At 35.8% G+C, this 17757-nt stretch overlaps 1 protein-coding gene across 1 annotated transcript in view; it reads left to right on the forward strand.

The window, feature by feature from the left end:
• The first annotated feature begins 208 nt into the window (after positions 1–208).
• TMEM67 (transmembrane protein 67) overlaps positions 209–17757 on the forward strand; it is a 44754-nt gene continuing 27205 nt past the window's right edge. The window contains exons 1-13 of the mRNA XM_024765433.1: positions 209–442; positions 2257–2345; positions 4197–4290; positions 5225–5324; positions 6796–6865; positions 6958–7032; positions 11890–11952; positions 13436–13590; positions 13705–13813; positions 14607–14693; positions 15017–15082; positions 16765–16921; positions 17300–17423. Coding sequence (XP_024621201.1) covers positions 217–442; positions 2257–2345; positions 4197–4290; positions 5225–5324; positions 6796–6865; positions 6958–7032; positions 11890–11952; positions 13436–13590; positions 13705–13813; positions 14607–14693; positions 15017–15082; positions 16765–16921; positions 17300–17423 — 1415 coding nt within the window. The 5' untranslated portion in view covers positions 209–216. The remainder of the gene's footprint in view (positions 443–2256; positions 2346–4196; positions 4291–5224; positions 5325–6795; positions 6866–6957; positions 7033–11889; positions 11953–13435; positions 13591–13704; positions 13814–14606; positions 14694–15016; positions 15083–16764; positions 16922–17299; positions 17424–17757) is intronic.

Below are 17757 nucleotides of genomic sequence, written 5' to 3' on the forward strand. Positions count from 1 at the left end.
ACGTTTTAAATAGCCGGTCCCACCTGCCAGGCTCCAGGGTTAGCTTGTCTCTAACTCATCCTTTCCCAGACCAGCCAGCTTCCCGCGGCTTTGGTAACCTAGCAACCATGCAACGCAGGCAGACACTTCCGGACCGCAGTTGTCCAATCAGCTCTGCAGAGTTGTCGCGGAGGCTGATGGGGCGCCGGAGACTGCGCGGCCGCGAGTGAGTGCATCATGGTGACGGGCGGACGCGGGACCATGGTGGCAATGGCCGCTTGGTCCACCTTAAACGCTGCGGGTGTGACTCTGTTCCTCTTGTTGGTCCTTCTTCGCGTCTCACAGGCTCAGACCTTCTTCTTCCCTTTCCGGCAGCCGGAGACATGCAGCCACAACCAGTACTTCGATATCTCCGCGCTCTCCTGTGTCGCGTGTGGAGCCAATCAGAGGCAGGATGCTCGAGGTGAGACGGTCCGGGATGGGCCCTAGCCAAAGTAACAACTCCGCCTTGATGCTGTCCCCAGACCCCTCGTCACTAAAATATCTTTTCGTCTGCGGAAGAATGTTTCAGAAGGGTCAACTGCCAACGCCTGAGAGGAGTGTTTCTTGGAGGATTGAAGTTTGCACACAACGAGTGAGGTTGGGGAAACCCTGAGTCCGCTACCTCATAAGCTGTCGAAATTAATTTCTCGGCTCCAGTCCCCCACTCCTCATCCGGGGGGTCTTTAGGGAGACACCTGGAAAGCTGACTACCGAAGGAAGAAAAATAGAGAAGTAATAGAGGAGCAGGTGACAGAACAGGTCAGGGAGGGAATGCAAATTAGCGCTTGTAAACTTTGATAGTTTTTGATCTTTTCAAATCCCAGAATTTAGAGCTGGAAGGGACCTTAACGGTAATCAGGTCCAGTCTTCTCGTTTTACAGATACAGAAATGGAAGCCCAGATGAGGTCGTAATGTCTCCTTTGTCTTCTAAATTGGGGACAGGAAGAACTCCTGTCTCTTTGCCCTCAGTCTTGACCTATGTGTTTCCACTATGCAGTCTGTCCGTAATATTATAGATTTCCTTAGGATTTAGCCCTTTCATTGTTGAATATTACTGATTGCCCTTAAAGTCTCTTTAGATTAAACTTAACTTTTTTTTTCTTGAGACGTTCATCATTTGGTCCTAGTTGTCCTCACTGAAACTGCTCAGAATAAGACTTTTCCCATATTATAAAGTTTAGAATGTTTTTAATCTCGGTTTGGGCACCCAGGTATTAACTTTCTGCCATCTTTAAATTTGATGTATCTTTATTTAAGTCACTGTGTAGGACAGGTCAGCATTCTCAGGTGAGGAAATATGAATGAGAAAGCATTTCCCAGACTCTAAAGTGTAAGGTTCATAGTTATGAACCCTGATATCATAAACATTCTACTACATGGATTCCTATGGGTGCTGTATCCACTTAATGCCTTCTTAGAGAATGCTGTCCTTACCTATTCAGCAAATTGAGTAGTGATTATCTTATAAAGTTTACTATCTTTCCAAACAGAGGAAAACAGTGATTTATTCGAATCGAGATAACTTTCCTAATAAGGTTTTGTTTTGACAAAGTAAATTTGAATTCATTGAATGTATGTGTATGGTTGGATGAAATAGAAATGTAAAATCTCCCATAGCAGTTAATCAGTAGTTTGGTTATTAGTTTAATAGTTATAACTTAATAGTTTATTTATGCTTGCAGTTAAAATGGTAGCAAACACAATACCTACTGTGTGCCAGACGGATTCTAAGACCTTTACAGATAATAACTAACTTATATTAACCCCGTGAGGTATGTACTGTTTGTTGTTCCCATTTTACCAAATTGGAAGCCAAAGCACAGAGCAGTTCAGTACCTTGCTCAGGGTCACACAACTAAGTAGCAGAATCAAGATTAGAACCTAGGCAGTACTGGCTCCACTGTATTGCTTTTTTTTTTTTTTTTAATATTTATTCATTTGGTTGCGCTGGGTCTTAGTTGTGGCAGTAGGGCTCCTTAGTTGCGGCTCGTGGGCTCCTTAGTTGTGGCATGCAAACTCTTAGTTGTGGAATGCATGTGGGATCTAGTTTCCTGACCAGGGATCAAACCCCAGCCCCCTGTATCAGGAGCACAGAGTCTTAACCACTGCTCCACCGGGAAGTCCCTCTGCTGTCTTGCTCTTAACTACTACTTCTCAAGATCTTAAGAGTTATTAAAATTTTCCTATCTTGGAGTTTTATTTATCAAGGTCAAAATTGGCTCTTTTCTTTTTAGGAACTGTATGTGTGTGTCTACCAGGATTTCAGATGATCTCTAATAATGGAGGACCTGATATTATTTGTAAAAAGTGCCCAGAAAACATGGTATGGAGTATTTATTTTAAAAAATAATCTTGCTGTAAAAAATAGTAAATTAAATACCTTTGTTTTTTTTTTTTTTTTCCGGTACGCGGGCCTCTGACTGTTGTGGCCTCTTCCGTTGCGGAGCGCAGGCTCCGGACGCGCAGGCTCAGCAGCCATGGCTCACGGGCCCAGCCGCTCCACGGCATGTGGGATCCTCCGGGACCAGGGCACGAACCCGAGTCCCCTGCATCGGCAGGCAGACTCTCAACCACTGCGCCACCAGGGAAGCCCCAATACCTTTGTTTTTTAAACTACAATTTAATGCTGTACTCTAATATTTTCCCACAGATTTTAAAATTATTAAGCCAACTTTGTTTTTACTAGAGTAAATTTTGGGAGATCAGTGAAATTTTGCAAACTTGGAAAAAAAACAAAGATATTGCTTTACTTTTTGAAATCTGAAAAAACACAAAGCTGTGAAAATTTGAGTGTCTTTATTTTTATTTCATAGAGAAACTGCGTTATAAAAGCAAATATCAATAGATGAGTGAATGATACATATGTAGAGCAGGTTTTCATTTTTGTATCATTTGGTACAGAGTGAGTTCAGTGTCTTAGATTTAGCGTCAACAGTTTTATATAATGATTCATGTTCGTAATCAGTAAATAGGTTAATATTTGTTGCTGTTTGTTAATCATTTCATTATCTCATAATTTTTGGAAAATTAGTAAATTAATAGTTACTATATATGATGATTCTTAATTAACAGAAATATATCTTTGAATCATTTTGGGTAATTAGGAGTCAGTGTGCCAGTTCTGCCTTTATAGTAATCTTTCTTGTCATTATTGTATTAAAAAAATTGAGTCTGGGAATTTAATATTTAATATATAAACCAGTCCTTGTTTATGACTAGTACTTACAGGTTTGATGATCATTTTGAAACTATATTTTTGGAAACATTGACCCTAGCTGAATTACAGTGATAAAAAGCTGCTAATATGAAATGGTGCCAAAGCAGATTTATTTTTCAGTGACATTACTAAGCTATCATAATTTTTAAATAGTCCTACATGTATAAATGTACTAACAAATATAGGAGCATTTCTTGATATATCCAGTCTTTTCAACCAAAACCTAAAATAATTTGTGGCATTGTTTTGTTGTTACCATTGTTTTCTATTAATTTTGGTTACATCCATATTTGTAATTAAATTACTGTATTTTTACCCCAGGTTTTTTTTCTAAACCATATAATATTATAAGCCCAATTTTTGGTGATGTCATATTTTATCAAAAACCTTTACTAGTACAAACTATTAGTGGATAAAAGGAAAGATCTCATAATTTAAACAACTTTAAGTATATATATTTACGATAAAATTCATCCATTTTAAATCATAACTTAATTGTTAAAAGCTATTATATTTGAATTTTTAAAAATTAGAAAAACTATTTTAGAACAGGTAAGACTAAACTATTAATTGGCTATTTGTTGATTAAATAGTGTGGAATTTTGTTGCATTTTTTCTTTGTAAATGGAAAAACTGAATGACTATTAATTATGAGAGTAAGGACTCATTTAAATTGAAAATCATAAGGAAAAAAGAACTATTGCCTGGAGTTAATAGTAGTCAGTACTTATAGTAATAATAATATAGTAGTCAGTACTTATAGTAATAACGTATAGCTTGATTTTTGAATATAAGCACAAATTGTCTATCCAGGAAATCTTTATGTGGCTCATATTTATGTAATTTATTTGCATATCTCCTACAAATTATACACTATTGTGGCTTTTTGGACTTACGTGATAAATTAAGGAGAACATTAATTAAGAAAGGGAAAATAATTTTTTTCTTTTAATTTAGAAAGGTGTTACTGGAGATGGCTGGAACTGTATTTCTTGCCCTGATGGTTTAACTGCAGAAGGAAAATGCCACTGTCCCACTGGCCATATTTTAGGTAAGAAATAGATTCTAGAATGTGTCCTTATAGACTTTTTTTTTCCTGTTTTTAATGTACATTGTATACATTGTAACCACAGGAAATATAAGTGGTATTTTTTATGTAAATATTTCATACTAAAAACATTGTTCTCCAGCATACTTTTTTCAGCTAATGGTATGATCTATTAGATCTACCACATACTTTTTAATCCACTCCATGGTATTTCATAGCATTGTGCTATTTAAAATATTTAGATTATTTTCTAACAAATAATGTTTGGGTTTTTTTTGCGGTACGCGGGCCTCTCACTGTTGTGGCCTCTCCCGTTGCGGAGCACAGGCTCCGGCCGTGCAGGCTCAGCGGCCATGGCTCCCGGGCCTAGCCTCTCCGCGGCATGTGGGATCTTCCCGGACCAGGGCACGAACCCATGTCCCCTGCATCGGCAGGCGGACTCTCAACCACTGCGCCACCAGGGAAGCCCACGAATAATGTTTTGATGAATATTTTTATGCACATCTTCAAGTGTTTCTGTGGGTTAGGTATCTGAAAATGAAACTGTAGTATTATAAGGTATGTGAATTTACAATTTTAATAGATACCACCAAAAGCCCTCTAAGTTGTGAAACTTATCAGAAGTCTATGAAAATACTTGTTTCCCCAAATCCAGTGTAACAGGAACATGCAGGTAAGAGGTAAGAAATTCTCTGAGGAAAATATATTAATTTAAGATGATGATGATGATTTGGAAATTGGTTTCTGTATTTTTTATGTGGGAATGGGGAAGGCTTCACTTTTTGATACTTTATTATGGATGGTGCTTGACATGTCTTTATGCAAACAAGTTGTTTTGAGAATTACTAGAATAATAATTACAACTGGGTTTTACTAAGTGTGTAGAAGCTTATATATTGACTATGAGTTAACATCTTATTGTTTCTAAATTGTTTAGTGGAAAGAGATGTTAATGGAATGTTGTTGTCTCAAGCAACTTGTAAGCTCTGTGAGGAAAGTGAAAACTCTTTTACAATAGCAAATGCTTTAGGAAACAGGTAAGCGGTATGCTGGGTGCTGACTTCATTAATATCTTATATTTATGTAGAATCTGTGCCTTTCCTATCAGATTCCTTGCTCCTCACAATAACCCAAGGAAGGATAGAAATAAACAGGTAAAGAAGCTGAGGCCCAGAAAATGAGGCAGAATAGGGTTTAATTCTTGTTTCGGTGTCTTGTTGGTTGTTTGACCTCGCTTGATAAGTCTGTCTCCTTGTCTTCAGAATGGGGACATATCACCCACTTCATAGGCTGTTACCACAGCTCAGAAACATACTTTACATATCTAAAGTTCTTAGCTAAGTACTACAGAGTAAGTGCCCAGTAAAAGGTAGCGATTTTTGTTTGTCATGTAATTTGTACATAGTCTGTAATATAATGCATAGTATTTAGTAGTAACTTTTATTTGCAATCTACTTATTATATACTAGGCACTATCTTTATATATTATATTACATAAAAATATGTTAATAAATGTGATGAATTATCATAACCCAGGTATCCTGGTTTATAGCCTTATTCTCCTTCACTTCCTGTTCCCTGTTTATGCATGCATACCTGCACACCACACACACACCCCTCCCTTTCTTTAACTCAAACACATCATCCCTGTTCCAGTTCTTCAATTTTTTTAGTTGCCCACATGCTGACCTCCCTCTAAATACTGTTTTCTCTTCAGTTCCCAAATTTGAGATAGAAAATACTTGAGCAGTTTCTCCTGGGGATACTTAGTGTTGGATCATCTTTTCTCTCAGGCTGACCTAGGTTGTAGCATCCTAATACAGACTACTGGGTTGATCCCCCATTCCTCCCCTCTTATACCTCCCTAAGCCTAGTATGAGTTCTGTGCTGTGCCCCAGCTCCTCCTACCTGTTCTGTTTTGTAATGAGTACCCATAGAAACCTATCAGTGTCCCCACTAGTCCGCTGCCCTTCCTCCCTCCCTCTATATCATTCATTAATGAAAAATATAAAGTATTTTCCTAAAATAAATAAAGATGATAAAAAGACTTTAAGAGTGTTTGTTGTAGGTTTGATGAGAGTATAGATACTCGTTTATTTTCAGCATATGTTACCTTTTTGCTTTGTGGCAGAAAAATAAGGAAAGTATATTCGATAATAACTACTTATAAAAATGGATTTGGTTTCATTTATATGAGTTTGTTGGGCTCTTTTGTTATTTGAGTGACTTAACCATCTTTGCTATTCAATACTATTTATTTTATATTACCTGCGGCTTCAAAAGAATACTCGCCTATTATTGGTTAATTTTATTTATTTATACCTTGCCTTGTAATATGAAGAGTAGTATATCAGCATTAATACTTTTAATATGTTTACTTTATTACAAGTAATTGCTTAGTTGAATGAATCTATTCTAATATAATCAGTTAGGAAGACAAGTTCTCAATTAAATTAGGGCTAGTGTAATTTGTTAACATTTAACAAATTATTTTTGTTATATTGACAGGTGTGTCCAATGTGAACCAACATTCATTAATACCAGCAGGTCCTGTGTGTGTTCAGAACCTAACATTTTAGTAAGTCTAATCAAATTGGTAGTGTATATACTTTTAAATTAAATTACTTATATTCTTCCATAAACTTTTTTTTTTCTTATTTATTAATGAAGACAGGGGGATTATGTTTCAGCAGCACAGGGAATTTCCCTCCACGTATGATTTCAGCTGCACGTTATGGAGATCTTGTGAGTATGCTTCAGGTTTTTTTTTGTTCTATTGTTAAGGATATTTCTGCATTTCTTCCTTTGGTAATTAATTTGGGGCTAAAATGAGAAACATTTATGTGTAAATCACTTTAAAATAGAAATTATCAGTCAATAAGAAACATTAGACAACAACTCAGCATTATAATTTATAAGTATAGTTTGCTCTCTTCTCTACCTTAGCTCATTTCTTTTTCAGTGGATCTCAGAATGTTTAAGCTGGAAAGGTCTTTTATAGATCCTATAAAGAATGCAGTATAATATAGTTAAGAGCACCAGAGACTCTAGGTTTGAACCCTGGATTTACCAGTCATTAGTTTTATACCTTTGGACTTTTCTAAACGTCAGTTTTATTGTCTGTAGGTTGGGTATAATAATACCTGCCTCACAGAGCCTGTACATGGTAGTCACTGGAGATTTGAGGATTATTTGTATCCGGCCAAGTTCCTTGTTTATAGATGAGAGTGTGATGGCAGATAGTTAGAGCTTTTGCAACAGAATCTGGTGATGACAAGATCTGGGATGTAAAATGGGAAGTGGATGAATTGGAACTGAAGAGGTCATCAGTCCAAGAGAATAAGAGTTAGATGACTAACTAGGAGTCAGTTAATGAGTAGAGCTTGTGTGGATAGGCTAGGATCTGGTTGCTACAATCATCGCTGAATAAATGGGAGTGACTAGGGGGGCTGTAAGGATAGCTGTGATGAGGGTGGAATCTGGAATCCTCATGAATAAAGCAAAAATTCCTCTCCTCCAGTATAGTCTTGTGGGATTACGGGCAAGTACCAAATATTTGCAGAAAAACAAATACTAAAATAGACATATACATAGGGAGCTTAAGATCATCCAAATATTGGCTCATTTGTAGTAAGATTCATGTTTTCTGGGGCATTCTTCTCCAGTCTCTGATTATAGTGACATATACCATTATCAAATTTGCAGGCCTTTAATTTTCTTTTTTTCCTTTTCAAAATAAGTAAAAATAATTTTGCCAAAAATTCCAACAATGTCTCTTTTTCATATTTGGCCTCAGATTACCAGTCATTTAGAGGTCACGTCCCCTTCAGTCTCCTCCAGTCTGGAACAGGTCCTCAGTCTTTCCCTGCCTTTCATGAACTCTACAGTTTTGTCATTTTACTATTTTTTTTTTTTTTTGGCCATGCCACATGGCTTGCGGGATCTTGTTCCCTGACCAGGGATTGAACCCTGGGCCACAGTAGTGAAAACCCAGAATCCTAACCTCTAGGCCACCAGGGAAGTTCCCTACCTTGACAGTTTTGAAGACTACAGGCCTTACAATCCAGAGGGTGACCCTCAACCTGGGTCCATCCAGATTTTTTTCATAATCAGGACATGCCTGGCAGGAAACCACAAAAAAGATGTTGTGCTCTTCTCAATCCATTGCGTCACATCAGGAGACACATGTTGTCCATCTGTCCCACCACTGGTGGTGTCAACCTAACCATCACCCCCTGCTGTAAACTCACCACATCTGCTATTAAGTTACCATTTTCCCTTTGTATTTGGTAGTTTTTTTTTTTTTTGCGGTACGTGGGCCTCTCACTGTTGTGGCCTGTCTCGTTGTGGAGCACAGGCTCCAGACGCGCAGGCTCAGCAGCCATGGCTCACGGGCCCAGCCGCTCTGCAGCATGTGGGATCTTCCCGGACCAGGGCACGAACCCGTGTCCCCTGCATCGGCAGGCGGACTCTCAACCACTGTGCCACCAGGGAAGCCCCTGTATTTGGTAGTATTTTTGAGGAGAATTTCCAAGGTTACATTTCTTCTTCTCTAAACCTTCTCTAAACTAAGTAGCTTTAGTTTCCACTGATGTCACTTGCCTTCATCAACCACGACTATGATGGTTGCCAAATGTTTCTATCATTCCTTCCACATTATTAACGTTCTACTGTAAGGAATTTTCCCTTCCTCACCTTTATACATTTATTTGTTCAGTAAGGACAGTATGGATTTGTGGGTTCCTATTTTATTCATGTTTTATAATCCAATATATTTATTATTTGTTTTGGTGCTCAAATTGTCATAGATTTGGCCATTATTAGAAGCCCCGTTGAGTTGGTTCCTATGTCTTTTTGACGTATCTCTATCATTCTTTGAGCATTTCCTTACTTTCTGGCACAATAAGATTTCCAGGCTCATCTTGTACTTTTCCTGCTTCAGCCCTGGAAACAGTTATTTCTCTAAGAAGCTCTTAAGGATAATACTTAGAAACCAAGCTTACCATGCTTAGTATGCCCTCTTTAGCAGACATAGCTAGAAAATATATACACACATTATGTATATACATACACACGTCTATAACTATTTCTGTATTTATCCTATAGTTTTATATAATTTTATAAGAGACATCCAATCCTCCTCAAGTAATATACCAATCAATAAAAACTTTCCAAATATATGAATCAGTGTCTTCCCATTCCCTTTTTCCAAAAACAGCTTATATCTTGGTTTGTTTTCCCAACTTTAATTTTGAAAAATTTTTAAGTTGCAGAAAAGTTGAAAAAAATAATAACTGTGCATATATCTTTTAGTAGTTTAACCAATTATTAATGTTTTGCCACATTTGCTTTATCTCTCTCTGTGTATGTGAATGTATGCATATGCACACATACACATCCATATTTTTTTCTGAGCCACTTGAAAATAATTTGTAGCTATATAACATTTCACTCCTAAATACTTTATTATGTAGCTCCTAAGAACAAGGGCATTTTTGTGGTATCACACCTAATAAGATTAAAATTAATATAATAGAATTACCTGATATACTGTTCATACCCAAATTTCCCCACTTGTTTCAATAAAGTCTTTTATCCCTCCCCACTTTTTTTGGCAAGGGGGACCCAGGATCAGTGAAAGACCCCTCACTGAGTTAATCTTTTTAGTCTCCTTTAATTTAGAACAGAGAGACCCTTGTTCTATTTTGCTTTTTGGGGTTTTTGTTTTTGTTTTGGCTTTTTTTTTGTTTTTTTTTTTTTTTGCATTGACTCTTGGAGAGTCAAGGCCAGCTTTCTTGTAGAGCATCCCACACTCTGGATTTTTCTCATGATTAGACTCAGTGAAATGTCTTTTTGCAAAAATATGATACAGGTGTTGGGAATAGCCCATTGCATCAACAAGGAGCACATAAGGTCAGGATGTCCAGTTAGTGGTGATGCTAAATTGACTGCCTGGTCATGGTGCTGTCTGCCACTTCTCTCCATTGGAAAGGTACTGTGACTAATAAGTTAGTCTGAGATTTTACTTTGAGACTATGTACATATCTGTTTTAGCAGCCATTGATGAACCTTACCTGAATCAATTATTAAATTGGTTATTTCAAAATGATTTCACAATTCTGTTGTTCCCTTTATATTTTTAGTTAGCAGTCTTCTATAAAGAGTGCTTTCTTTTCTCTCTGTGCTTTTATTTTCTTTTAGCTTTACTGCAAACTCCAGGTATCATGAGTGTGTTATAATCTGTCACTGTTACTCTTCTTTTCAAAGCTCAAATTGCCTCAAATTTGGACTTCCCTTTGGTATAGCCCCTGTGTTATTTTGACATGTCTCTTTCAGTCTTTAGGTACTACCTTAGTTTCTCTATACTGTGTTCCAGGCTCAACCAATGTAATCATAATTTTATAGAGTCACTTAATACTCTAGTTTATGCATTGAAATTCATGTAATTGTATGTCTATTGACTATTCAGGTTTTCTATTATTAATAATATTGCTGTCAACCATTTTATGCACAAAGATGTGTTTTTCCTTTTGGAGAGATTATTGCCTTAAGACAAATTTCCTAAGTGTTTCTAAAAATTCCGTGGATATTGTTTTACAAAGATCATACAACTTTATCACTGGCATTGTCTGTGGCTTCATTTTACATGCATTTGCCAGTACTGTTGTTATTGCTTTCCATTTTTGCTCAGCTTTTTTGTGTGTGTTAGTCAACCTTCTACGCATAGGTTTTTTTCTTACAAAATGAGAATTTTTGTTTATTGAAGAGATGAAAATAATGAATAATGAAGTGACTCATAATTTTATTTTAGATTTCTTTGACAGTTGTGGTGTCACGATTCATATAATTAGGTTTTATCTCCATTGTCCATGTTCAGAGAATTTATTCTGAATGGTGCTTCTCGGTGTCTCATTTTTTAGCAAGATACGCAGATGAACTTTACAGCAGTGGTGCTTAACTAGAGGCTTGTATCTGCAGCTTTCAGAGCACATGTATGCCTTGGTCTCATCCTAGACATTCTGTTTCATTTGGTTTAGAATGAAGCCAAGCATTTTCTGTTTTTAGGAAATTCCACAGTTGATTCTGATACCCATCATTGTTTGAGAATCACCACTTTGGAGATTTTACATATTAGTTACTCTGTATATCCCCAGTCTCCAGTTGCTTAGAAATCATTCACAAATATCTCTTTTTTATTACTTGCCAATTTAATACAGTGTAAAATCCTAAATCAGCAAATATTAACCAATACTAAGTCAGAATCTAGTTTTTCTTTTATTTTTTTGCACTTTGATTTTTGTTTTAGTGAAATGGGGATAATAGTGTTTTCTTGTTTTTTTTTTTTTGCTTATAGACATACTTTGTTTCCTTATATCCTTTGCCTAAGTGATGTGATTTTGTAATTCAGTCCTATTTGTAATTACTGACATTGCTTAGAATTAATTTTTATATTGCCATTAGAATCTATTTTTCTGATAATATTGAGAAAGTAATGTTAGTTATTTCCGACGCAGCAATATGCACATTAATGTCTTCTAAACAGTGTAGGGTTAAGGAATTTCTATTTGAACTTAAAACTAAAATTCATCTTTGTGTTTACAGGGCATGTCTTTCACTTCAGAATGGTTTGCAGAGTATTTGCAATCATCAGCAGCTGCTTGTTGGGTATGTTTGAATTTCTAGAAAATAATTTTATTCCATTTCAAAGAATTGTGATACCATTTTTTTCCCCACTTAATAAAACTTTTCTCTCTAAGTAGATATATCTCCTTGGTCATTTTCTATAAGAAAAATAAACCCTTTCTAAGTGGACTGAAAGAGAATACTAAAGAAAATGTTATTCATTTCACATTTCATTATTTGTAATTTGAATGTGTCCAAACTTATTCAGCAGAAATTGAATGTTAGGGGAAACTGATTCATACTATCATTTAGTAAATGTTTATTGATGACCTACTGTATGCCAGGCCCTGTTCTCAAATCTTTAAGTTATCTATTTCAGGAAAAGGCAGAGAAAAATCCCTCGTGGAATCATATTGTAAGTAAATGTTAGGTGGTGCTAAGTGCTATAAAGACAAATAAATCAGGATAAAGAGCATAGAGAGTGGAAGGTGGTGCTATTTTATGGAGGGTGGTCAGGACAGGCATCTCTGGGAGCGTGATATTTGAGTAAAGATCTGAAGGAAGTAGAAGAGAGCCTTGTAAATATCTAGGGGAAGAGTATTCTAAGCAGAGACTACAGCAAGTGCAGAGGTCCCAAAGCAGGAGTTCTCTGGTGTTCATGCTAAAGAAACAGGAAGGAGACCTGAGTGGCTAGAGCAGAGTGAGCAGGGAAAGTGGAGAGATGAGTTCACGGGTGAAGGGAGTGACTATGGTGAGGACTTGGAGTTTACTGGAAGGGATGTAGAGGATTTTGTGCAAAGGAAGGCAATGGTTGACCTCGGGTTTTGAAAAGATCACTTTAATATGGAGAGCACATTTTGTTGGGGCAAAGACAGAAGCGGGGGGACCATTTAGGAGAGTATTAGAGGAATCCAAGTGAGGGAAAGTGGACTCATGGACAAGGGTGGTGCCATGGAAGTGTGAGAAATGTTTAGCTTCTGGATATACTTTGAAGATTGAGCCAATAGAATTTAATGATGAGCTGGATACAAGAAGGGAGAGAAAGAATATTACTGCAGTGATTTTTATTTGAATAACTAAAAATGGAGTGGTCTTTTCCTGAAAGGGAAAACTGAAAAAGAAGTTTGAGGGGCAAACTCAACAAATGATCTTATTTTGCTGTTCATAAACAAATTACTTAAAATGGATTAGATTTATATGCATAAGCTCTAATATAGGAACAAATTATTATTCTTTCAAAAATAATTATTCTGCATAATAGTTTTTTTAAATGTCATGCTGTTCTTCTTTTAATTGCTTGTCTTTATATTTCCACCTAAAATTTACAGTTAAAATGTACAAATTATTTATCTGCCATATAGAAAGTTCTTTTCTACTTAAATTAGAGGAAAGGTATTAAAAGCAAAAGAATATCCAAAAAAAGAATTTGCAGAATAGGTAAAGTTAAAACCAAGCATAATTTTTATGTCAGCTTTTGCTTAGGATGTTAAAGTCCATACATTTCTTTGTCATTGCTCTCTTGTAGGTGTATGCCAATCTAACATCTTGCCAAGCTCTTGGAAATATGTGTGTGATGAATATGAATTCTTATGACTCTACCACTTTTGATGCATGTCGACTGTTTCAGTTTATCTTTGAAAATACTGCTGGACTGGGCACTGTTCATTCTGTTTCATTTTGGTAAGGCTATTCTAATTGACGAACCATCATTTTGACGAAATTCAATGCAATTACTTTCACAAATACATATTAAGAATTGTTCCCCATTATTAAAACAATTGTGATTGTTTATAGGAGACAGAATCTTCCATGGCTGTTCTATGGAGACCAGCTAGGATTAGCACCTCAAGTACTCAGTACTACACCTCTTCCTACAAATTTCAGTTTTAAAGGGGAAAACCAGGTACAAGTCACTATATTATTAAAGGATAACTACTTTTTGATTTACAATTTTAAAAGGTAACAAGAATATTACTAGTCATAATTTTTGATAGGCTTTTAAAAATTTAATTACTAAACTAAATCTAAATATTAGCTGCTGAGGAACTAAAAATATAAAGTTTAGCTGCCTTACTTGAGTACATGATACCTCTGGATTATGTCGTATGGCAGCAAGTAGTACTTGTGGGGTTGGGAAGGACAGTTTTCATCACCAAATGCAAGGCCATCTCTGTCCTGTATCTCCACATGTTTAAAAAGGGCTTCCAATGATTGACTGGGATTCTTATGCCTTTCCTTAGCACTTCACAGCTCCAAATTCTTACCTCAACTTCTTGACCTTCTAGAATGAAAGAACAGATTTTTCCCTCCCCTACTCACCCCCCATACACACACACACACACACACACACACACATTTAACAGGTTTCAAAAGAAGTTATCTGTCACCAGCACTGCCTCTCAATTCTGAAATAATAGTTTTTGTGCGAAAACCCAGTCCATTTATTTTGGTGTGTTTAATCATAGAGATACTTAGTTTAATGGTGCTTCAAAGTAAACATAATTAAATTCAATATTTGATCTCTGGAAAAAGAAAAGATCAATCAACAATGAAAAAAATTTTATAGACTATTTTACTGAATATATACTCTGGAAGTCTAAACTCTGAAAGTTTGTATAGACTGTTATATGTAATATATATATTTATAGAGTTTCAGAGTATGTGACATTATTTTATTCTTGTTTTTCTTTAATCAGAATACAAAACTTAAGTTTGTTGCTGCTTCTTATGATGTAAAAGGAAATTTTCTCAAGTGGCAAACTTTAGAAGGAGGTGTTTTACAGGTGAGTATGATTCTAGCTAGAGAATTCCTAACGTGTCTTATTTTTGACTGAGGCAAAGATGAGAAAAAAACTAGATTATTGCTTGGATAGAGCATCGGTTGCTTGGTAGAGTTGATTTTTTTCATGTGTTTTAAATTGGAATTTCTTAAAACTACTTTAAGTTATGACTTATAACAAAGATGCTCCCTTAACTTTTCATTCCCTTAATACATTGAATGAGTATTATATAAAGTATAAGTCCATGTTGAGTGTTGATAACCCTTGACTATAAGCAAAGAAAACATTTGTGAGAGATATTTATCAGTTGTATTCTTTTGCTGTAGCTTTGTCCAGACACAGAGACAAGATTAAATGCTGCTTATTCCTTTGGAACAACCTATCAGCAGAATGTAAGTTGGAACTATTTTAAGCAGTCTGTATTTTAGCTTCATTTTTTCACATCAGCAATAATTGGAATATCTTTGAATTTTTGAAATTGGAAATTTTTTTGTAGTAATGAATAATTTCACCGATTGATATAGTTTTTATTAATCTAATCAGCATGAAAAGAGTACCTTGTCATAGATAGAGTCTTAAACATCATAATCAGTTGTTTATTTACTTCTAGGCATATAGGTCATAAAAATAATCTCTACTTTTGAGCATTTTAGAATAAAGCAAAAGTATTCATTTTTAATGAACAATAAAGTGTTATCACTCCCTCCTCCCTCTACCCTCCAGAAACAAATAAATATGCTTTCCTTTTCTCTCCTTCCATGCTTTCCTCCCTACCTCCCTCCCTGACCTTCCTTCCTTTGGTGATGCATTTTAAAACTACAGTATGGTACAAAGGAATATTATGAGCCATTAAACGTTTGAAAGAAATTCACTAGTCTACAAAAATACTTCTTGATAAAATGCATATATGTACACCATAGAACAAAACTGTGCTTCCAGTTTTGGTAAAACCACAATGAAAAATACTATCAGGGAAAAGAGATTAGAAGAAGATAAACATTTTTAACAGTGGTTATCTCTGAATGGTGGGATTACAGGTGATTTTCTCTCTTTTTTATATTTTCCAAATTTTCTATCATGAATGTGAATTTACTTTATTATCAGAAATGACTTCTGTGTTATTTTTAAAAAATGCTATTGTGTGTCTACCTTGGGCCAGGAGAATCAACACTTGTTAAATGCCCGCTGCTGTCTGCTCAGCATTTTATCATTTTTATCTCATCTGATCCATGAAATAACTATGTGAAATACATATTATTTGTGTGTTATGAATGAGGAAATGGTGCTCAGTAAGATTAGGTAATTTACTCAAGGTGTTGCATCAAGTAAATGTTCTGTTAGGCTTGAAAATCATGGTTTTTCCATTGAACCTGGTTGCCTCTCAAGGAGTTCATAGCCTAGTAGAGAAAACAGCTATATAGACAGACAAAGAATTGCAAAGAATGTGATGTGTTGTTCTATAGATATGAACAAGGTACCATGTTGGTCCAAAGGAGGGTTCATTAGCAGTTCCTAGGGAAATATGGAAAGGCTTTACAGAGTGAATGATACTTGAGCTTGTAGAATGAATATGAGTTTGCCAGGAGAGCACAGTGGGGAAGGGAATGTCAGGCAGAAACACCATTTGCAATGTCAGAGAGATATAGAATAGCATAACATATTTAGAGACTGTAAGTAGATTAGTGTGACTGGACCATAGACAGAGAGGGAGCAGTGGGAGATAAACCTGGCTCTGTTAAGGGGAGCCAAATCATAAACAGCAGTGTGTACATCAGGAGAAAGAATTGGGACCTCATCCCATAGGATAGGAGTTTTTAAACCTTTTCACTGTACACTTACTGTTGAGAATGAATGGGTTGTAGGACAAGATCCAGGTGGTTCTTTACTGTTAGTTATTTTGGCCCTTATAAAAGAATCATACATAGTATTCATGTTTTGAAAGACACATGGAAATGTGGATAAACAAGGTAACTGAAAGATATTTCATTTTACAATTTAAAAAAACTTTTAAAGATAATAAATATGCTTTCTAATTTTCAGTTTGGATACTTTCATTTTTCATTTTCTTTTCCAGTGTGAGATTCCTATCTCTAAGATCTTAACTGACTTCCCCATGCCTACATTTTATGATGTGTACCTTGAATATACTGATGAAAATCAACACCAGTATATTTGGGCTGTGCCTGTGTTAAACTTAAATCTTCAGCACAATAAAATATTTGTGAACCAAGGTAAGGCGTCCATACATACCACTGTTTCTCTGAGCTGAAATCAATTAACCAGTCAACCAACATGATAATTTAATAAATCACAGATTATAAGAATGGTCATAGATTCTCTCTGAGTATAAATTTCTATATAGCATGCCTAAAAGTAAAACAGTAAGGTTGCTGGTATATTTAGAAATTTTTACTAAATATATCAGGCTTATTACTAAGAAATTATGTTATTGCTAAAAGTATATCCTGAGAAAAATTAGTAGAACTGTAAAATCAGGGCTGATTTTAATAGAAAAATTAGTAGAATGGAAAAAGTTCTCCTTGAGAGCCATCTGGAAGAATTGAAGATATTTTTTAAATGCCATCTCTTTTTTTTTATCATTATAAAAGACAGTAGCTCTGGCAAGTGGCTTCTGACTCGGCGCATTTTCTTAGTGGATGCACTAAGTGGAAGAGAAAATGACTTAGGAAGTCAGCCAAGATTAATTCGAGTTGCTACCCAAATATCACTGAGGTAAACAAACGTCTAATGCACTAAATGAGGCTTGGAGTATATGGGAAAACGTGGTAGTGAAAGTAGTGACCTGTAATTATCAGGTGAAAACAATAAGAACACCTGAACTGGAACAATACATACTGTGTTTTTAGATGTCCCGATAGATTGGGATACACTAATAGAGGGGAAAATTACGTCAGAAGAGATTAAGGACTTTTGCCAAAATTCATATTGTAGGCCCACTCTAGACCTGCTAAATTAGAATTGGTTGAGAGGGGGAAAGTGAAGATCAGTGGGCTGAAGCAGGTATGTTAGAGCCTGCCAGGTGATTGCAATAGGCAGGCCTCCTGCG

Source organism: Neophocaena asiaeorientalis, unplaced genomic scaffold, assembly GCF_003031525.2.
Source record: "Neophocaena asiaeorientalis asiaeorientalis breed wild unplaced genomic scaffold, Neophocaena_asiaeorientalis_V1.1 scaffold353, whole genome shotgun sequence".
In the NCBI taxonomy this organism is placed as follows: Eukaryota; Metazoa; Chordata; class Mammalia; order Artiodactyla; family Phocoenidae; genus Neophocaena; species Neophocaena asiaeorientalis.